The sequence below is a fragment of the Tenrec ecaudatus genome, chromosome 13 (assembly GCF_050624435.1).
Source record: "Tenrec ecaudatus isolate mTenEca1 chromosome 13, mTenEca1.hap1, whole genome shotgun sequence".
In the NCBI taxonomy this organism is placed as follows: domain Eukaryota; kingdom Metazoa; phylum Chordata; class Mammalia; order Afrosoricida; family Tenrecidae; genus Tenrec; species Tenrec ecaudatus.
This window is the reverse complement of record NC_134542.1, coordinates 43382525-43405733: the sequence shown is the minus strand read 5'-3', so window position 1 is coordinate 43405733 and position 23209 is coordinate 43382525. Positions and strand designations below refer to the sequence as shown.

General features: G+C 38.7%; 1 protein-coding gene across 1 annotated transcript in view; it reads left to right on the top strand.

Annotated features, from left to right (window-relative positions):
* Positions 1-23209, top strand: part of SLC39A10 (solute carrier family 39 member 10) — a 50858-nt gene that overhangs the window by 17458 nt on the left and 10191 nt on the right. Inside the window, exons 3-7 of the mRNA XM_075528923.1 lie at positions 2172-2379; positions 15101-15270; positions 17537-17761; positions 20850-20970; positions 22267-22635. Of these exons, the coding sequence (XP_075385038.1) occupies positions 2172-2379; positions 15101-15270; positions 17537-17761; positions 20850-20970; positions 22267-22635 (1093 nt within the window). The remainder of the gene's footprint in view (positions 1-2171; positions 2380-15100; positions 15271-17536; positions 17762-20849; positions 20971-22266; positions 22636-23209) is intronic.

Below are 23209 nucleotides of genomic sequence, written 5' to 3'. Positions count from 1 at the left end.
TTATCACTTTCATTCCTTAGTGGTTCCCAGTCATTGCTCTAGCTCTGTTGTTAAGTATTTTACACACATGGTCAGCTGATGCCCCATGCCATGGTCTGATTGTTCAAAATGTCTCTTTTCACGGAAAACACACACCTTCACGTTTGTTTGCCTGCCACTCTGTCCCTGTGCCCCCACCCTCTGGAAGTTTTGTTTTGGGGGGTCATTTTATTGGGGCCTCTTAAGCTCTTATAACAATCTATAGATCAGTTGTATCAATCACAATTGTGCATATGTTGCCATCATTTTCAAAGCATTTTCTTTCTGCTTGATATCAGCTCCTCTTTTTCTTCCCTCCCCCACCTTCTCACCCTCGTGAACCCTGGATAAATTATAAATTATTATTTTCTTACACCATGCAGTGTCTCCCTTCACCCACGATGCTATTGTTCATCCTGCAAAGGTGGGGGAGGGCAGTAATATATTGATCATTACAATCAGTTCCCTCTTTAGGAAGTATGTTTTTAATTGCTGCTATTCCAGTTTTTGTGTGCTTGTTTATTTTCATTAAAGTCAATTTGTTTGGTTGGCAAGCAAATGTGAAGGAACATATTGTTTATGTGGAAGTACGAGTAGTCTTTTTTCCCATTCCTTGAGCAGACATAGGGGCGAGAGTCTACGAAGGGAGACTCCGGAGAGAGGTAAAGCTTATTTCGCTGCGAAATTTTCATACTCTCTCTGATGCATTGGAATTTGACTGATTCTTTGAGTTTTGTTTTTAATCATTCATGTCAAGCATATCTTGTTTCATTTATGTCATATCAATGCCCCTGTTATCCTCATTGTTAGCACTTTTTAATAATGGTATTTTAGAAAACCTCGTTGGAATCAGAATCTTAGTAACTTATATGAAGTAGCTTCAAAAAGTTTGTGGAAAAATGGAGTTAAAAGTTGATGAAATCTTTCCATGAGCTTTTCCAAACCAATGGTATATATAGAAAGGACATAGAAAAAATATAAGTGGTGGGTAGGCTTATTCTGTCTCTTGCTTCAACAGCAAGTGTAGAAAATGACCCTCATCTATTTCCCGTTTTTAATTGAGATATATTTTACACATAATAAATACCTTTTGTGTTTCCTACCTGGGTAAATCATCAGATTTGGTTTTAACAGCTTTAAACACTAATATTAATGTACATATTAAAATCTTAGTGTACTTTAAAAATAAATATATTGTTAATATAGATAATGTCCCAGAGTCTTCCTTTATTTTTTCCATAGTCTTCTAATTGATAATAACTGGACATTATCATACATGCTAATTTTTTGTCAAAGGCCTGGGGGAGTATGTATTATAAGACCTGTTGATGTTGTATCTTCACAAGTCTAATGCATCCTGGGAATTCTCAGCAATTCTGGAGATGTGCTGTGTCTTAGATAGGGTACTATCTCATAATTTAGACTAAAGAGGAATCTTTTTTTCCCCTTGGTTGTTTTGCTGCCATAAGTAAAATCACGTGGTGAGAGAAAGCGAGTCAGGCAGTACACCTTTGAATAGAGAGGGCATGTGTGGAGAAAGGGGAGCCCTTATGCTTTAATTTAAGTGTTTGTATTTACTCGGTGTTAAGAACTAAAACTTGTTTGCTTTTTCCCCTTTCTGCTTTATTTTGTTTTTAAAGTTTCAGTGGGTGGAGCTGCCTTTTGTTGTTATGTTAGTCTTCCAACTCTGTTTTTCGTTTCTCAATAAGCCTCTGTCTAGAAGCTCCGAAGATAATATTATTTTGGGGGTGTTGTAGATAGTGGGAATGCCTATCTTTTCAAGCAAAGTTATTTAAATTCTCTAGATCTAGCTAACACTCCTTCACAGATAAGAATATCACCAAGAACTGATCACTGTAATCTCACTAGGGAGCTGCATTTTCTCCTCCGCCATCAGAGTCTTAGGGAGTACAGTTGTAAATCTTTCCCTGAATGGCAGGAGGTCACTATCTCTCACTCACTGGAAGGGAACAATGGGCAAAGCTCCTAAACAGTCTTGGGTAAGCTCGTCGAATATATTCCTATCGTAAAGTCATATATAAGAATTGATATTTATAATAGATGGAAGTCATAACAGATTATTCTCAAGTAATTTTTCTGCATGATCTTAAAGATTCTCTTGTACTTAACTTGCTTTATTAATCTTTCCACAGTGCTTGAACGTCACTCAGTTGTTAAGACAATTTGGCCATGATGTCAACTCTCCTATCACACCTGAACTCTTTACATGCCTTTGCCCAGCACTGTTATATCAGATTGACAGTAGACTTTGTATTGAGCATTTTGACAAACTTTTAGTTGAAGATCCAGAAAAGGAAAAAAATCTTGTTCCTGAAGATAAGTCAAATGTAGGAGCGTCAGGTAAGAAATTTGATGTTTCCTCTTCAAAATCACGTAATAATAGTTAACACTCTCAAGTAAATCTGAACTTCCAAATTTGTCTACCAGTCCTAATTTTGTTACTCCTTTTGTGACGTTTGTATATTCCTGCACAGCATGTAGTGTTTTCATTATGTCGCTAATCTCTTGCTTTATAGCCTTCATATCATAATGTAAGAGAATACTTGTTTATATTAAAAAGGAGGAAAAATAAAACTGAAATGAACTTGGTGCATTCAGTGACAGTTCATTTCAAACAAAAACAAAATACATAAACAAGAGTATCTCCGAAAAAAATTATTTTGATGTGATGTACTAATTCTGTTTTATTTTAATAAACTTTATGTGCTCTAGTCTGAAATACATTGCATTATTCTATATTGACTCAAAGTTCTGAGTTCTTTACTTGATCCGTCAGGCATTCCATGTCTTCCGGTCCTCCTACTTACCTTTCCCTTCAACCAACCACCATTCGTTTCTGTCTCCGCTCCTGGCTAACCACAAGAAACTGCTAGTCAGTTAGGCCTGATTTCTTCCTTCCTCTCTGCTTTTGTACACTTTCACCTTCTTGCTTTGAAGGCCTCTTTTTTCTTCTGCCTGCCTATCGACTACTATTCATCAAAGATTCAGCTCAAGGATTCCATCTATACTGACCATTGTGGGCTTAATTGAGTTCCTTATTTCCCTCTGGATACCTCCGTCTAATGTACAGAGTGGGAATTTGTAATAATTGGGTCACTTGCCCTTGTACTTTGTTACTTAAAGGTATGACTGAGTCTTTTCATCTTGGCATTCCTAATTCTTAGGATAAAAGACACTTTTTAGCAAAAAGCGAGCACTGGCTTATGAACTAATCTTCATCGCAGCCTTCTCCATGATAACCAAAAGGAGGAAACAAGCCCATTATCTATCAAAGGAATGGATAAGTAAACTCTGGTATATACGTACAGTGAAATGAAAAGACTTCTGATCCATGCTATGGCTTGGATGAATCCTGAAAACAGTGAGTGAAATAAGTCAGAAACAAATATTGTAGGATCCCACTTGTATGAACTCTTTCGACAAAGCAGATGCACAAAAATAAAAGTTTACCACTGCCATTGGGGAGGAAGGAATGAGAGTTGTTGATTGGTTACTGAGTATGTGTTCAGGATGAGGTAGAATTTGGAACATAGAGAGTTGTGATGGCACAAGATGAGGATACTTTATGTAAATGAATTATATACTTAAATGTGTTTGTATACATATGTATTTGATTGCTTAATAGAGATGAAACTATATGATGAAACATTTGCCCGTTCCGCACTTTTCGCACGTACCTTTAAGGGGCCATCACCACTGCATGTTCCCACGCGTCCCACCGCCATTTGTGGCCTAGTTTGTACCACAGTGCAGTTAATGAGCGCGAAAAGACAAAACCACAAATTGATTGAGCAAATTGCTTAGTATTAATCTGTAACTTTTCAGTTATGATTTAGGGGAAAATACTTGTTAAAAATTAGTCTTTGAAGATCATTGTATGAAAATATCAAGTATCCCAGTGCACTTTGTTAATAAAATACTCAGAGAATGATTCGACTTTTAGGAACCTATATTCAAAACAAAAACTTCTTCACGCTGCAAAACCATGGTGTAATTATTGTGAACGTAGGTAATAACTAAATGCAGTTCTGGTTGATAAGCCCAGTAAGTACTGGCACTAGAAAATAGTAATTAGAAATTACTAAAATGCTATGTTTGAGCCTGTACTCGATATGAATTTTTGCAAGATAAAGAATTGACAGGACAAATTTTAAAAACTTGATAGTGACAGAGTAAAGAAAACATGTTTTAGGAATAATGAATTCCATTATATAAGCATTTTATTTGGAATAGAGCCCAAACCAAACCAAGCTCCCTGCCACTGAATCTGTCCCCACCTGTCGTGACTATATAGAATAGAGGAGAACTCCCCCTGTGGGTTCCAACTGCATCTTTAAAAAACATTATTTTAAATTAAAAGATCATTTTATTGGGGCCTCTTACAGCTCATAACACTTCATCAATTGTATCTAGCATATTTGCATATATGTTGCCATCATTGTTTTCTAAACATTTACTTTCTGTTGAGCCCTTGGTATCAGCTTCTCTTTTTTCCCCTCCCTCCCCAATCCACCCTGGCGATCCCTTGATATATTATAAATTATTATTTTCATATCTTAACACCAACTGCTGTCTCCCTTCCCCGATGGTTTCTGTTGTTCATCCCCCTGAGTGGGGTGAGGTTGGGGGTGCTGGTTATGTGTTGATCATTGCGATTGGTTTCTCTTCGTCTCCTCTCCCCACCTTCCCCTACCCTCTTGGTATCGCTACTCCCATTCCTGTGCCCGGATTCCATGTGAGCTCTTAGCTCTTCTCTGTACCTGTGCACATGCTCCGGTCTAGCCAGTAGTGAGAGGCAGAACTGGGGTCATGATAGTGGGTGGTGAGGAAGCCTCAGGAAACTAGAGGAATATTGTGTGTTTCATCGGTGCTATACTGCGCTTGGTTGACTCATCCCTTCCTTGTGACTCTTCCGTGAGGAGACCGTGCATCTCTACTGGAGCAGAAAGCCTAATCTCAGGGAGCAGCTGGTGTTTTTGAACTGCTGCATAATCCACTATGTCGCCAGGTCTAATGTCAAATTTCTTATCTTGAACACAAATAAAAGGAAATGCTATCAATATATGGTAAAGAAATCCATCACCCACTGTCTTTGAATTGATCTGACTCAAAGTAACCCTATAGGACTAAGTAAAAACTTTGGATTTCTTGGATGTAGCTCTTTCCAGTATCAAACACCCTCATCTTTATTCTGTACTTGGTATTGAGTGCTGTGCTAAACATTTTCACAAGGCTATTTCAATCTAGTACACTTGTGAAATCTTACTCACATATGGTGAGGAAAGTGAAGCCTAGAGAAGTTAAGTAGCCTGTATAGACTTAGTACACAACTGGTACATAGTATCTTTTTCTCAGAAAGCACCTAGGTGGATTTGAACCACCAGCCTTTCAGTTAGTAGTTGATTGCTTAGCCACTATACTAGGTCTCCTGTTGGCCATCTGCTACTAAAATGGCAGCCATTGACAATCCTGTGAATCTGCTGCCTGTCAACTGCTTGATGGTGGTTTTTGTTAGAAGCCAGTGGTTCTCACTCATAGTTACCCTATACGTTTGGGGGAAGACTGGGAAGAAGACCTCAGTGATTAGAACAGAATGAAGCACGGCCGCCTGGTGCCCTGCACCACCCTGATAGTCACCGCTAGTTTGAACCCATTGTTAGTCACTGTCAGTCCATCTCACTGCGGGTCTTCTTTTTTGCTGACTCTCCCAAGCCTGATGGCCTTCTCCAGGGGCCTGTCGTATGTCTAAAGTACATGAGGTGACTTCCACTTTTTGTCAGTTTGTTGTGCTGTGTCGACTTGCCTGTTGTGACACAGGAAACTGTGCCACTGATATTTCAAATACCAGCAAGGTCTCCCCTTGTGGACAGGCTTCAGAGGAACTGACAGACTGGGAAGAAGAACTTGGGGATTAGCTTCGGGGAAAAATGGCAAATGAACCCATTGTGGACAGCAAGGGAACACTGTAGGGAAGTGTTGGAGATGCAGATATTGCTGTGAACATTCGCGTAAGTATAGATTACTCTCTAGCCAACACCTACGGAGAGTCCTCTGCCAGACAAGCTAAATTCAGTCTAGAAAGATCGATAGACACAGAGAAGGAGATTCACCCACTAGGTTTACACTTGATCTTAGCCAAAAGGCCAAGAAGCGATTCACCCACTAGGTTTAAAGCTGACCTTCCACAATCAAACCCACTGCCGTGGACTCACCTGTCTCCTAGCTGACCCTACAGGAAAACCCCTTTTGGTTTCAAAAGCCGAAATCTGTGTGAAACAGAAAGCCTCACCTAGTGGTGAGCGACTCAAAGTGTAAACAGCTGTGCCAACCCAACCCCTGCACTGTCTGACCCGAGGACACAGAAACTCAGTCCTCTTGCCTGGCGTCCTGATGATTGCTCTTTGTAGATCAATAAACAGCTGCAGAGGCACAGTGCCGCCTCGATGCCTATACGCTCTCCTGGGGCAAGAGAAAGGAGGCCCTCGGTCTGCTATTATTTATTATTCCTTAAAATCCCTGCAGGGAAAAAAGAGTGACAAACTTGTTTCATCTAGAGTTAAACGAACAGTCTCTTTTTTTCTTCAAGGCTTTTACGAAACTGTAGTTGTTTATTATCAGTTGTAGATTATTGCCCTGTAGAGTTGTCACTATTTCAATATAATCATAATCCTGATATCGTATGAAGATGTTGACAGATGCTTGATGATTAGCAGTGAAGGTAGCAGCCTAGGCAATCAGAGTAGCCCTCGAGGGAATTGTACTGCTTTGAAAACAAATACATTACTAATCGCGAGTATTGATTAGATGCTCGCAGGTGGTTATTAGCATTGTCAGGAATGAAGCTTGAATTAATTATGTCCTGATAGATGTTAATAATTGTTACAGGGAATGCCCGGCAAGTAATTATTTTTAATGGCTGCTGCATCATTAAGAAAGGTTAACTTCTTCTATATAAATCTCCCACAGTGACACAGCTCCGACCGCATTAACTTTGTTCAAAGACTGCTGTAAACCAAATATGCTATGTACTGTGTATGGTAGAAATCATTTGTTTCAAAGATTGGCTCATTTAGTCATAGAGTTGACCCTAGCTTAATTACCAAGGGGGGTTGTGAATAGGCTGCTAAGCATTTTCTGCCAATTAAAATGCTGAAACAGTGTAGAAAACTGCCATCTTGCACATGCTTTGAACCAAGTTAATTAGAAAGTTTCCACAGATGAGCGCTTCTTTTTAAAAGAATGCATTTTCTCTCCAGATAATGAGAAAGGGACTTGGTGAATAACTAAGCTTGAAGACCTTTAACGCTTTAAGTGACCTAATTTGCAGAATAAGTGAAGCTTGTTGTAGACATTTAGTGCCTTTTTATTGCATATGGTATCTTGGGTACAAATAAAAAAAAACATTTGCTAGTTGAATTTAATAGTTTGCATATTGTTAGTTTAGAATAAGTTTTATAGAAGATGCCATTTTTTGTTTACTTGCATTTTGTTCTGCCTTTTTATACATAAGGAAAAATTGTAATGGAAAAAGAACAATTTGGTTAGAAATCAAAACCGTTTTATTACCTGAATTGCACTTTTCAGTGCCTTAGAAATTATGATACACTTTATGTACAAATTAATACCCCTAGTGTAAATAAGTAATAAATTATAAAATGAGTAATAAATTATAGAAATAAATATTTGAATACAAGGAAACAACTCAAGTAGAGTCAATTCAACTTTTTATTTTCTATAGGTCAAGTGCGTTATAATTTTCTTGAACAAGATTTATAAATTGTTAGGAAATGGACTATTTTTGTTGTTAGAAAATTAAGTTTATTAAAACCTCAGCAATAAATAATTCAGGGTAAAAATAAAAACCATGTATTTGTAAAGGTAGGCACTTCCCTTAGGGACCAACAGAAATATTTTGCTCTTGAAGTGGTTGTCACGGAAGAGTTGCCGTGTAGAAATAAATGAACCTTTGCTGATTTATATGAAAAGGAAAGTCCGGCTCTTTATCTCTTTGGGTTTCTGGGCACTGGCAAGAATAAGTTATAGCTTATGTAAGATGGAAAATACTTTAATTAAACTTACTAATATTTTCACTGCCTTTGATATTAGGATAACAAAAGGGTATTTGAGTAATTTTATGTAATTCCAAGCCTGGTTCTTTTGTCCCATTCTATCTACCCTAACTAATTAGCTCAGGTTTTGAAATATTGATTGCCACTTAGATTAATAAAGTTATTCTCATAGTTAATTTCACTTTTCTTATAGATCTTTCTCTGAAGCCACTTCTATAAGGTAAACACATAATTAATACATCACTTGGCCAAAGAGTCTCTTCTAAGAATAGATTAAGAGGACTTGACATGTAGTTTGACTTTGCCATTTTAACATTTGACATGTTTGTGACTTAGCAAGTCTTTAAGGTAGGAGGACATTGACTAATATTTGCATTTTCTAAATTGTACACTGCAGGATGCTGCCTTATATATTCTAATAGGTTCTTTGATGAAGTAAGTCAGAAATGCTGCATATTGTGTACCCCTTTAAGAATATAATTTTTTACTAAACCTACAGGTTCTGTGGAACATATTTAACCCAGCATTACTAAGACTTGCATGATTATTAAACTCTTGCTTTCCTACTAAGATCTCAGAACTACGTGAGCCCCGTTTGGGAACAGAGCATACGGTGCCTAATAACCGCAGCTTTATACATTGTGATCATAGCTATCATGTTGATAGTTTGAATAGTAAACAAGGAATTAATTATGAAAGGAGCAGCATAAATTGGCAAGTCATGAACTATGTTTATAATTTCCAGCTGCCCATTAGAGCAATGTCTATACTAAAGAGTAACCAGACTTTCCTTAAAGCAGCAACCTGCCATTGTGTTCTCTGTGTGTTCTATTCCCCCAAACAACCCCATTGAAAAGTCTTTTTAGTTCTAAAATTAGTTTTTTAAAATTTTGATTCTTATTAACTGAAAATCTTTTAAAAAGTGTTGTTGGAGGGGGTGCCAGACCCCCACGACTAAGCTCGGGTCAGTAAGCATAATTGTATGGTTGAGATATATAAAGATTATATTAAAGTCATCGAGAGCATGAGAGATTGGAATAATGGAGTCAGACACATTTCATAGTAGCATGCTCACCTCCTGGATGGCCATAATCTTACCAGCCAGGTCTGTGCACAGTGTGGACTGCGTCTAGGTGGGGTACGGAGCCGGCAGGATGCTCGACCTGGCACGAGGTTGGAGGCCTCCGTTAATTGCTAATCCAGGGTTATATCTCCTTAGGGGCGCGTGATTACAGGTAACCACACGTCACAGGAAGGGTCAGTACAACAGGCACACACATTATAGGATGGGGATGTACATTGGGCATAGGCGTAACCGGAAGGGGATGAGCTAGAGTTGTACACATGATAGGGAGGGGAGGAACGAGAGGTATGCATGTGACAAGAAGGGCGGACCCTAGATTCAAGATGACGGCCTAACCTTGGTCACCCTTGGGCGGGTTTGACCTCTCTGGGGTCTCCTACAAGGAAATGGACAACTAGTATCCTTATCAGAAGGGCGTGGGCCCTACTTGTTGTGGGATAAACAGTGGTGACTGCTTGTTCTTGATGGCTGATAGCCCTTAGGGAGAATGACCCCTGATCTACTCCTGATGACCTCCAAGTGTATAGTCATTTGCAAGAGGCTAAGTTTGGCATATATTTGGGGAGACACCTTGGGAGAAATCCTTCTGTTTCCCACAAAAAGGTAGTCTTCAAAATATATTCACAGCAAACATATTGTTTCCTTTTGTTGAAAAAATGGAGAAACCCTTTCGAAGAGAGAAGTCATACAGTCCTATGAAGAATATTTCTTTTGTGTGCAGATGTGTCCCGCACCATCCCCACAGCCATTGCCAGGGTATCAGTCTGTCTGGTGAAGGTCCTCTGCCAAGCACAGAGTCCTTCTCCACGGACTGATACCTCCTAGTCAGCCATTGACTGACTGACGCGTCCTACCCCATGCTGAAAGTACAGCACGCTGGCTCTACTTCTTCTAAGACATACTTCTTCTTCAGGCAGTCTGTGGTCTACTTAACAGCCTTCACTAACACCGTAATGTAAAGGCATTCTTTCGTACAGTCTTCTTTGTTCGTTGTCCAGCTTCCACATGCATATAAGGTGGTTGAAATTACCCTGACTTGGGTCAGGCACATTTTAGTTCTCAAAATGACTGACGTCTTTCATTTTGAACACTTTAAAAGAGATGTTTTGCAGCAGATTTGCCCATGGCTGTGAACTTGTTGTGGATTGTGGATCTGAGTAAAGTGAAATCCTTGACAAAGTTCTTTATCTATCATGGTGTTGCTTATAAATCCACTTGTTAGGGACTTTGTCTTCTTTATGTGTAATCTGTACTATACTCTGTGGTATGTAAAACTTCAAGTCCCGTTCCCTTTCAGCAAACACATATCACAGGTTGTTAATGAGTCTTTGTCCAATCGGATGCTATATTCTTCATGTAGTCCAGTTTTTTGGGTTTTTTCCCTTCAGCATACAGAATTGAATAAGTGTGATGAAGGAATGCAGCCCTGATAGATACTTGGCATGTTTTAAAAAAATCATTTTATTGGGGGCTCCTACAATTTTTATCACAATCCATACTTATATCCATTGTGTCAAGCACATATGTACATTTGTTGCCATCATCATTCTCAAAACATTTGCCTTCTACTTGACCCCTTAATATCGGCTGCTCATTTCTCCCTCCCTCCCCACTTGGCATGGTTTTAACCCATGTGGTGTCCCTTGGTTTTGTTTGTACAGATTCTATATGAGCCCAATTTTAGTGTTCTGGAATCCCCACCCCCTTTTAAATTTTTGTTCAATAACCAATTTATTAGCAATCATATTACCATTTGATCAATGACATCAATTTTTAAACGCACATCCACGTGTATATAGATAATACATGCATATTTCACACTCATTTTTAAAAGGCAGCTTTTCAAATTTGATGTAATACTGGTTCATTGAACAATTCTAAGGAGCACCATTCACATTGTATTCTAAACACATGGCACTCCAAACACGCAGTGCACGTGATGATCTCTGGAACTGGGCAATGTTAAGACCTTAGCTTGATTACGGGTTTCTTCTCCTTTGTGGGATTCTGTTTTCTCATGGTTTGAATTTTATGTTAAATATCACAAGTCCCAAAGATTATCTAATCACAAGGTATGCTTCAAAGCATTTCTTACTTTAGTTCTCAGATTTGCTTTCTCCAGCAGTCAAGAAAAAGGATGTAGTTATGACAGCCAATACTTAAGGATTTTGTGCTTGGAAGTGCGTCATAATATGTACCTGTATGTGTACCTATGAAGTCACAAACCTAACTGCACACAGATCCTCTTCCCTGACTACACATGTAAACGCTGGTCTAACTTCATGTCCAGGTTAACCTTCATGTATGACCTATGTATTTAGTTCATTAGCTGGCATTTTGACAGATTGATTTTCATTGAAGTAAATTTTGGTCAATTTACCATTTAGTGACTTAATTTTTGGCTGATTGATCTAAAGTAATTTGAGATTGTGAACTCTCCTCCCAGAACGTAGAAAAATGATTATGTTTACATAACCTTTGTTGAATTCTTCCTCACATTTAAAACACCCTTAACTCCCTCATTGGCCGTTGAGTCAATGCAACTAATAGTGACCCCACAGTTAGGGTAGAGCTCTCCCTGTGGGATTTTGAGGCGGCAAATCTTTATGGGAGTAGAAAACCCCTCTTTCTCCCAAGAACAACTGGTGGTTTCAAACTTCTGACCTTGCGGTTAGCAGCCCAAAATGTAACCACTATACCACCAGGACCCCTAAAATACCCTTAGCTAGAAGTTAAAATTATGAGAATTCTATAAAGAAAATAACTACTTGGAATTAATTTATTTTCAAATAATAGTTTAAATTATTAACAATTTAATTATATTTTCTTTAGTCATTAGTTTTTAATAATTATAGTTATATATATTAATATTGATTTATATTTCATTTTCAATATATGAAAAATGCAAAAGCATATTTTAACACTAATATGTTATTGGCTTGTTAAATTATGTAAGTTATTATTTTAAGTGCATGCTGTATTAATGGTACTGTCTATATTAAGATACAGAAATTTCATTTCTTTTGCAGATACCTTAATAGGCTAATCCAGAAACAAATGAAGATATATTTTTTAGTGCTGATTGTAAATAATACTAGGAAAAAGGAACAAATCAGACTAATAAGATTTACTCAAGTAAATTTTAGGTGATATGGATTCTTTATTCAACATCTCAGCCTGATTATATGAGTTTTCTTGGACACTGGCCTAGCAATGCATTGCCAAAATTTTAAAAAATACAATACAGACTTTTGGGTAAAAAATGTTTCTATTACACTTTGGATCGACTCTTGGAGTATCAACTTTCTGGCTTGTGAAATCTCGTGGTGCATTGACTGATTTAAATTACTCCTAGATTGGCTTATTGTAAAATTAAGGGAAAATATAATTTTTCCTTCAGATGGCTGTTTTCCTGTCTAAGAGACGTTTTATAGTCTGTCGTGTTTCTACTATGAGCCTGTGTTCCATTTGATGAGAACCACTTTGTCTGCCTCTGCTCTTCTCACTCCGCCCTTGGGCTCACGGCCATGGAGGTGATTGCGACCCTGGAGAACAGGGCACAACTGCTCCTTCGGGTTTCTGAGATGCTGGTTCTATCCTCATCGTTTTCAAGCGTACAGAATCTTCTTTAATCTACCATTCTCTTGAGAAGTTAAGATGTTCCATCATATATTTCTGCTCAGTAATCTACCTTTAAAACTAAAGATGCAAAAACAATTATAATTAGACTGCTTCTTTAGACATCATAACTGAGAATTAAAATGGGAAAACAAAAAATACCATTTGATCTGGATATTCCAGTTCAGAGATTTTTTTTTTAATTCACAATACTCACGTGAGGTTGCATTTATATGATGTTAAGTGAAGCATTACTTGAAAATAGAAAGTAGGGCTCAACTAGGTAAACGGAATCGAGCAGCTCTGACTCTGAAACACTTCACCTCTTGGACATTTAACCAGCCTCACTCTAAGTGCTTTACAGACTCCTCTTAACACCTGCCCCCAAGACTGCTCTGCTCTCCTCCCTGGTGTCTCATTCCAACCTAGCCTGCGGGGCCAAGGACTCACCCATTCTCCACCTGCTCAATTCTCACACACCTGTGAACGCCTGTATCGCCAGAGTGAATAATGTATCTGGGACTAACTCCTCTTCCTTCTGAGGGAGCAGCTGGTGGTTTAGAACTGCTGACCTGTGGTGAGCGGTCCGCTGGTAACCCACCCCACCCCACCAGGGCTCCTCCTACCCTTGAAGGCCATGAGGAATTAGCTACAGTATTAGTGTTTAATATTAGACTAGAATGTCCACTGGATAAATACGATTTCATTGATAAGTTTTAGCACTTGTCGAGTTATTTTAAGCTTTGTTTCTTTATCTTCTGCTTGTCTTTGAACATTTTAAATTATCCTGATAGTTAGATGCAGTTTGCCTTTGTTCTCGTTTCCTACAACTTAATAGTACATCTTTTAGCAAGTGTGTAGTGTTTCAGATTTGATTAGGAATAAAGCACTTTCGATTAAAACCTTTACAAAATTGTCACTCTCCAGTACATTTTTCTGTTCATCCATATTCCAATAAGAATGTTTTGAATTAGTGTATTGCCACAGTGTGGTGGGGTCAGATTGGGCCAATTCCCACACTGTGTCTTCAGTGTTGTTCCCCGTAGCACTATGGGACAGCAAGGGGCCTCGCTAGACCAGAACTTGTACACTGGTACAAATAAGAGCTGGAAGCTTAGGGATTCCAGGCCAGACAAACCCCTCAGGACCAAGAATGAAAGTAGCGATACCAGGAGGGGAAGGTATCACAAGGATCTACATATAACTCCCTCCCTGGGGGACAGACAACAGAAAAGTAGGTGAAGGGGGAAGACCTTAGACAGTGTAAGACAAGACAAAATAATAATAATTTATAAATTATCAAGAGTGGGGAAGGGAGGGGGGAAATGAGCTGATAACCAGAGCTCAAGTAGAAAGCAGATGTTTTGAGAATGATGATGGCAACAAATGTACAAATGTGCTTGACACGATGGATGTATATATGGATTGTGTTAACAGTTATATGAGCCCTCAAAGTGATTTAAAAAAAGAGAATGTTTTGAATGAATAACGTTTCTATTTTAAGCTGTTCACATGAAAGTAATTTGCTTATTTTAAGAGTGTCCCCCCCCCCCCCCCCCCGTAGCTTATCTGCTATGGGTGCCCTGGAATAAGGAATGTGCTCAGGATTTCCCCTTTCTCCCCATCCTACTTCTGCTTCTCACAAGTCAAAGTGTGTAAACATTTCTTCTGAGTTTCAAATCACTTGTAATTATGTAGTGGATTTAAAAGGTAGCAGAGGGTATAGGCCAAACTGAAGGAGAGTAAATTTGGAGTTTTCGTGAGAAATAGAAGAAAAGTATTCTTCGTAAAAATATGAAATGAAACAATGAAGTGATCAGTAATATGGCTTTTTTGTTACCCCCAAGTGTGAATGTACTTGAAATTTGGGTTTCTGTGTAAAATTCTAATAAACTTCAAGTTAAATAGTTGGAGAGTGATCATAATGCATTAGATTTTTGTGTTTCTTTAATGCTAGGAATAGACTTTGTAATTATATTCTTTTAAATAAAGAGTTCTAATTCTGTGGCTCTGCCTGTAGACATTGGGAAAAACTATTTGCACTCTGGATCTAAGAGTTAATGACAGTCATGTAGGTGACTGTTGCTAATATGGTGTGCCGCTGAAGGTCCTTTATTTAAATGTTTCCTTATAGAGCAGCGTTTATCTGAAGCTGCCGAAGAAGCATGTCTTCACTGGCTCATTTAGGGAGCCCTGGTGATGGTTATCCTTTGTTCACTCTTCGGAGCTTTGTTATTGTTTATTTGCTTATATTGTCATACTCATGTCAGCTGTCTCTGTCTTTCTGCAGCTTGGATCTGTGGCATCATTTCTATCACTGTCATCAGCCTGCTCTCCTTGCTCGGCGTGATCTTGGTTCCCATCATCAACCAAGGATGCTTCAAGTTCCTTCTCACCTTCCTGGTGGCACTGGCTGTAGGTACGATGAGTGGAGATGCCCTTCTTCATCTACTTCCTCATGTAAGAAAAACTTTGAATTTTTTTTTAAAGTTTTAAAAAATTAAGCTTAAAAGAGGTCTTCGTTAGAAAGGTGTGACATACAAATGAAGGTCTCTTTACTTTTATTTTCCTGTTTTCACAGTCTTAGTAACAGGTGTTAAATTAATTGACTGCTTATGTCACACCACTCTTTGTAAATGCTCATTGGATACAATGTGCTACTATAGCAGTTCTGAAAGTGAATACTTATATGTAATATATTCATGCATATGGCAATATGGGGGATAAAAGTTATGAAAACATCTTAGCCATAATCAAACACCTTCAGGGAACGAATCGCTGGGCTCAGGGCCATAGCTTTTGGGGACACCAAGTTCACCTGGAACAAGAATTGCCCACAAAGACCATGCTTTACATCCTACTTTGTGAGTGGTGACTAGCATCTTAGAGTTAGCATCCATTGACGATGTGACTGTTGGCTTCTCTGGAGCAAAAGAGTGAAGAAAACCAAACATTCAGGAAAATCATTAGTCGGAAAGACGAATGGTCCATTTGAGCCACATCCTCCTGAACCAGAAGAACCAGATGGTGTTCAGCTGTCAGCAGTGACCACTCTGAGCAGGATCACAGTAGAAGGCCCTCATCAGAGTAGAGCCGTGGGTAAATGGAATGAGAACCAAAGTCATAGAACAGGTCACATTTGCTAATCTCAGAAAGACTGGTATCCCCCAGGGCTGTGGCCCGTAGACACCCCTCAACCCCGGATCTGAACCCTCTCTCTAGGATAACTTCGGCCAAATAATAGGCATATAAAGCGAACAGTAATACTTCTGAGAATGTTCTCCTCAGAATAATCAAATAGATGAAACCAAAATGAGCAGCATTTCCCCCAAAAGAGTTCAGAAGGTAGGAAAGGAGAAACGGAAACAATAGCACAGAAAAGTAGGTAGAGGGTTGTTAAATTGTAGGAATTACCTTCAATGTACTGAGTCAAAATGTATATAAATTTTTGTTGTGAGTTGACAGCGCATTCCTTTAAAGGGAATGAAATTGCACAACAACAGAAAGCCTCTAAGTGATCCTCCTTTTATCTGTGTAACATATCAAGAAAGCTTTTAGAAGAGAAAGGTGTATGTCGCATTTCCTGCAATGATGGTGCATGGAGCCACCATGCCGCTGGCGTCTGCTTGAGCAGAACCGGCGGGGGAAGAGTTGACCTGAGAAGCCAACCAACCACAGATGAAACTATCCAGGGGGAAATAAAGAGTGGTCAGAGCAATTCTTTAAAGGTTTTAAGATGTAGAAAATTACACACAGATTGAAGTGTGCCCTCCCCCTACTGTCTACGGTACATGTAAAGCTAGCATCTCATCACCACCCTGACATAATTTATGAGCAGAATCTTCTACACATGCAAAGAGGAAAGACACAGAGAGTCACAAGTGATAACTTGCAGATGAATTCGTTTGGGGTTCTCTTTTTTACTAAATGCTTAGTCATTTATCTGTGTCATACTCATTCCAGTGACTAAGGCATCTGTCATTCCCTGTGATGCATACCTGAACTTTGTAGGCATTTCAATGTCTGGTCTTTGTCTTAGAGTTACTGTGGAATATAATACTTTCAGGCCACTGAGTCATGAAGAGGAAGACTATATATCTTTAAATGGGGCAATATTTAGGGAACTTTTTTTTTAATTAGTTGGGATTTAATACTTATATCATTCCAAATTTCAGTCACATCAAGTAGGATGTACAGTTTCTACCCCAGTTTCCAAACATTCCCTTTCTACATGGACCCCTTGACATCATTTCCCTTGTATCCCACTTCCACCGCTGTACCCCCTTCCCCACAAACCCCTTACTCTACTTGCTGTCCCTCTCGGTTCATTGATCCTAGGTTTCACATACGGAAAAATGGAGAAGCAAATAACACAGCTTCCAGTGGGGGACCTCCAGGGATATAACACCTCTGAGATCCACTCGAATGTGAACAAACAAAAACCAAAGAAAACAACACAAACGAAAAATACAGAGATTTTTAGAAACCAGACAAGATCCAGCCTGCATCATAGGGGGTATCTACTGACAAAGATTTATTTTTTTTAACTGACAAAGTTTTGACTGCTGAGGTCAGATTCATGCCCTCGATCGTCTATAGAGAAGCTTTTAAGAAATTATTTTTAAGGAGAAAAGTTACTTTACTTTTGTCTGTCAGGAGATTATAATCTGAGTTTTAAAACTAGCATTTCAATGATTTGTTTAAAATGCTCCCTTCTTATTAATAGTCTCAAGGTGGACATGATCACAGTCATTCACATGCTCACGGACACGGACATGCTCATGGGCACGGACATGCTCATGGGCACGGACATTCTCATGGGCACGAATCTAAGAAGTTCTTGGAAGAATATGATGCTGTGTTGAAAGGACTTGTTGCTCTAGGAGGCATTTACTTGCTATTTATCATTGAACACTGCATTAGAATGTTCAAGCACTACAAACAACAAAGAGTAAGTTTTTAAAGTTTTTATTTCATTTTCTGAAATGTAAAATTCAAAGCAAGAATCATCTTTTTCTCTCCATCTGCTATTCTTAATGATTAGTTTGGTGTGTATTACATCTCTTCCTGTTTCACAGGTCATGCAGCAAAAACCGGACTCTGGTGCTTGGCATTTTATGTCACCAAAGTTAGTTGACATTTATAATCAAGATAGATCACTGTGGGTCTCAGTTAAATTGTGTTGCATATCACCTCATTGATTTATGTAAACTAGAAAAGCTATTGGCCAATGTATGTTTCTTGTAAAAGTGCAAAAACATAAGCAGAGGCAAATCTCATCAATATTTTTGGATAGTATTTTCACCGTGTGAGAACCTTTGTACGCACCTGATTCTTTTTCAGCATTGCCCCAAGAATGGTAGAATTACTCAAGATCGGAAGTCAGGTTAGGGGGCCTTGTGATAATTGTTTATAGTGACTGACCGTTTGGGAAGTGGTGCTTGAACTAGTGACTAAATACCTTACAATTATGCAGCAGTTTGTATTTTGTGCCTCATTTAAAAAGAGTTCTCTCCAGAAAGCAAGTTCAAGGACACACTCACTCATTCATTATAGTGCAGGCCTCTCCTGACTCACGTGCCTCGAACTCTTGAGTACAGCTCGGTAACAGGTTGTGATGTTTCTGACTCATCACGGGAAGATCAAATTATTTTGAGTGTGCTGTGCTTAAGATAGCACACTTTAAGAACATTTTGAGAAATTTCCCATAAAAAACAGTTAACATTGAAAACCATCGTACAATTTGTAACTGCAAGTATCGTTTTCCCTACCTCCCTTAAAAATTCTGAGTAGTCATGATAGCTTGTACTGTTTTTGAATGTATCTGAGTGTCCATCCATATGGTTTGTATATATCCCTTGAAACAACATGGATGTGATTCCAGATTTCACTCACCTCCCAACTAGCTAGGTGACCAAGCCTAGCTACATCATAGACAATAAGTCTTCATTATCATCTGTGTTTTCATATCATACTGTGTGTGAGTGGTGTATTTAATTTTAATTATTATAATTTAATCAGGGCCTCATCCTTTCTGGTTTCTTGTAAATGGGAAAATTGTTACCACGATTCCCAGCCCAGTGAAGTCTTATCTGAGGAGGGATCAAAGGAGCTGAGAAGGTTCCACTTGGAGAGAATGCAAGAGACAGCAGCAGCAGTCGTGGTTGTTGGAAGGGTGTGGAGCGGCTCAGTAGTTCAGTCAGATGGGTGAATGCAGAGCAGTAGAGTGGGATGGACGTCAAGGGGGAAGATAGTCGGTTAAGGAGAGGACTGCAGAGCGGTGTAGAAGACAGGCGCTAGCAGCGTAAATGGGGGTGGCAGCGTAAGGATTGGGGACAAGAAGGCGATTATTAGAATTATTTAGATGCAAAAATTGATATGAGGACTTAAGAAAGATAAGTGATTAAGAGTCCATTTCTGTACCCAATTTTAGAACACAATATATTGCATATTACAATGTATATCAAGACATTTTAGAGATACTCTACAGCCCTGATTTTTTAAATCATGCATTTAATAACATTTGAACAATCTAAGTAGAAAAGATCCATATTTCAGGAGAAGTTCAAATTTATGGTTTTAGGAAGTTAATCTCATTTTGATCTTAATTGAATTTAAATTTACTGGCAAAACAAACTGATGTAGTAGAAAGAAGTCTTCAAAATATGGCAGGTTTTACCATAAAATATAAAATTGTGGGATGTAAACAATTGAAATAACTGAAAGGAATCTGGCAGATTAATCAATATGTACATCTTAATGATGAAAAGGACACACAGTACCCTAAAATGAGCAGCGGGATATTTGAAGGACAGGAATTAGTGGTAAGTGTAGAATAGACATCTTGACAGGGTTTCAGCAACTGAAAGACCAAATAGTGATGTAGCAAGTTTTTAAGAAAGTGAAAAATCAGAACCAAAGTACCGTACGTCAGTAAGCAAAATCCTAGCTGGTATTGACACGTTCTTCTTTACTTCTCAATCCTTTGTACAGACTACACTATTGTTGGCTCTCCCTGAGTACTTACTATTTATGATTAGTAAGTAAGGACAGGCTAAATTATGTTCATTCTCTGATTAAGGCATGATGAAAAAACTAGACTTTAATGAAAAGCTACTGAAGAATAGACCACTTTCATATACCATCTCATTTAATCCTCATTAGAGTCTGTCGTTTTCATTTTATGGATGGATATTTTGTGTAATAAAGTTTTAACAAATGTCTGAGTCTCAGAAGTCAGCTACAAGTTTGGGATTCTAACTTGTTTTACTTCCTCCATTATGCCACGTTCAGAAAATGTGTTAAGTACAGAATGATGTTGAAAATAAGATTTAATTTCTGGAACTTCTACTTCCTTTTACTTTTTAATGAGTACGAATCATATGTATTTCATAGAATGTATTTCGTTGAATGGTTATAACACAGGGCTTCAAACTGGCTTGAACTGGTTCACACACACAAATCAGAGCAGACCTGAACCTGTAAAGTCCGGACATACTGTGTGTAGCAACACATACTCAAAGTTGGCATCATCTTTGAGTGGCTGTCAACTTTATGCGGGGCCTTGTTATTCCCAACTCTGCCAGTCAGGCGATTTGGTTGCTGTGCAATGGGCATGCGCTCCTTGTTTTCTTAGAAAGATCGTGTTTCTATAAGAATGTCAACCCAAAAGTCTTTCCCAGTTCAGTGACTGTCTAGTTCACCCCCATTTTACAAACTTGGGTCCATGCCGGCTTTACTTCATGACCATGACGAAGCTGAGAAGAATTGGTTCAGAGCTCTGCTTTGATAGTACAGTACCATGTACCCTATTGTTGATTTTGAAGTATGTAGATTAATGAAACCTTTTCGCTGTGTGTTCAAAAAATGCAGATACTGTTCAAATTTACCTGGAGTTTTCGTCTAGTCAGATGCCTTGACTGAGTTCTTAAAACATTTCTCACCCCTTTCTGCATAAATACCACCACTTGTTATGAATATCACTACAGTTTGCTAATTGCAGTTACATATTTTATACTAATATCAGATGTTTATTGCAGGGAAAACAGAAATGGTTTAAGAAGCAGAGTACAGAAGAATCAACTATTGGAAGGAAGCTGTCCGACCATAAGTTAAATAACATACCAGATACTGACTGGCTTCAGCTCAAGCCTCTTGCCGGTAGACAACATTTATGACTAATGACAAACTTTTAAACCATAAAAATTCAAATATTTCAATCTACGCCTATGTCTTGTTGAAATGTCTTGTTGTCTAACTAATGTTTCTAACTTGTAATAATAGTCTCTTAGTTATAATTTTATTTTTAATGTTTTTGTAATTTCAGCCCTATTGATTGCTGGAATGCGAAAACAGTTCATTATGTTTGCCATTCTGTGCAAATGAATGAGTTGATTAATGGATAAAGACTGTCTACGTTGTGATTAGTGTTAGTTTTACTGTGTAAACACTGTCCTTCATAGGCTCTCTTATTTCGTATGGGGAAAGGGAAGCCAACCTTAGTTCATCGCCTCTCGGTCCTCAAAATCCCTGCTCACCCATTTATTCTGTTGCTTGATAGATGCAGTGAGGTAGCGTACAGTTTTCCGGGTAGTGTGGAAAGGTATTCTTGACTTACCTTTTTCGATGCTTTTTGTTTGAACTTGTGCTCCCCCTCAGTGTACTAATGATCTTATGCAGAAAAGAGGCAGTTTAGAATCTAAACTGTAGAACTCTGCCTCAAAATATAAACGTTGTCATCTTTGTCATACTAAATTACTTTGGAAGATTTCTTTGGAACACTAGCTGCGAGGCCAGCCTCATCTTTTAAAAGAGTGCACTTTTGTCTTTGTCACGTGAGCCTCTGGGCTTCCTTTGAGCCCTGTCTCTGAGGAGAGTTGTGTGGCATCTGTTGGGCGTGTGAAAGAGCAGTGTCATCGGTGTGTGCCATTGGGCAAGTCATTCAAGTTTTATATGCTTTTGTTTTCCTAAATGACGTAGATCAACTCTTAAGATTTCTTCTTGGTCTGAAAAACGGGATTTATTTTGTTTTCCTGTAAATTCTATAGTAACTTTTCATCTGTGATTTCCATCAACGGTTATGTGATGTACTCCTTAAGTTTTACAATATCTTCATGCTTTCTAATGTTTTCCTCACTTTTCCTGCTGTGATGTTATTTCTCTCCTAATTCCTTCATTCAGAGCACCGTTTGGACCTCAGAGATCCAATTTTGTTTCGTGTGTGTGTGTGTGTGTGTGTGTGTGTGTGTGTGTGTGTACATGTTTGTTTATTTTTACTGGAATTCAAAAGATATTGTATTACAATGACTTCTAATTAACTTGAGGGAAATATAGTAAGAGTTTTTCAAAGATAATCACCTAAGAAATGTTCATTCTGCTGCTCTCCGGCCTGGGTTAAAATAGCAAGTGTGCATGCATTTACTTGTTGATAAAGCATATCCTTTGCTGTAAATGCAGGGACGGATGACTCGGTTGTTTCTGAAGATCGGCTGAATGAAACTGAACTGACAGATTTAGAAGGTCAACCAGAATCCCCTCCTAAAAATTACCTTTGTGTGGACGAGGAGAAAGTCCGGGACCATTCTCACCCCGACGGGTTGCACAGTGTTCCCGAGCTTGACCTCCATGTAGCCACACCCAACCACCACGAGGAGAGGAAAGCTGCGCTGAAGAAGCACCACCATCAGTGGCCCCACAAGCACTCCCACCACTCCCATGGCCCTTGTCACTCGGGGTCAGATCTGAAGGAAACAGGGATCGCTAATATCGCTTGGATGGTCATCATGGGGGATGGCATTCACAACTTCAGTGATGGGTTAGCCATTGGTAAGTGGACTCAAAACTGGGTGATTTGTTGTTCTCAAAGACCTAGTCTTCCGTGTGCGCGCGAATCTTACCTGTAATATGTAAGATCGAAGTTTGGCACTTAACTCTTAAGCTCATCTCATGTTTGCTTGTTTCCAAAAGCTCTGCTGATGAGTTTGGTAGATTTACTTGGGGCATGCAGGGGGGGTGCTGTCAGTGGTTTTGTGGCACAGAGAAACAAATGTGCCAGTATTTGCCACTGGAGGAACTTGCTGCTTATTCAAAACACAGTGCCACCCGAGTGGAAAGACTACCTTAGGCTGTGTATGTGTCAGGTATATTTATACATCCCCGAGGGAGAACAGGTTAATTTTAATCTTGGGTTTAATTAGTTTTACCATTTTTGAAAAGGTGACTAAAAAAACTCTGTAATGTTAGAGATCTATTGACCCAAGTTAAAGTATATTTTATTAGAATTTGCCCTAGTGGAAACTTATATTACCAGTTTAGAAGAATATTAAATGTGATCAATGCATAATTTTATATGCGGTACTGTTAATCATTAGAAGCACTCTTTACTATCTTTCAGAGACCA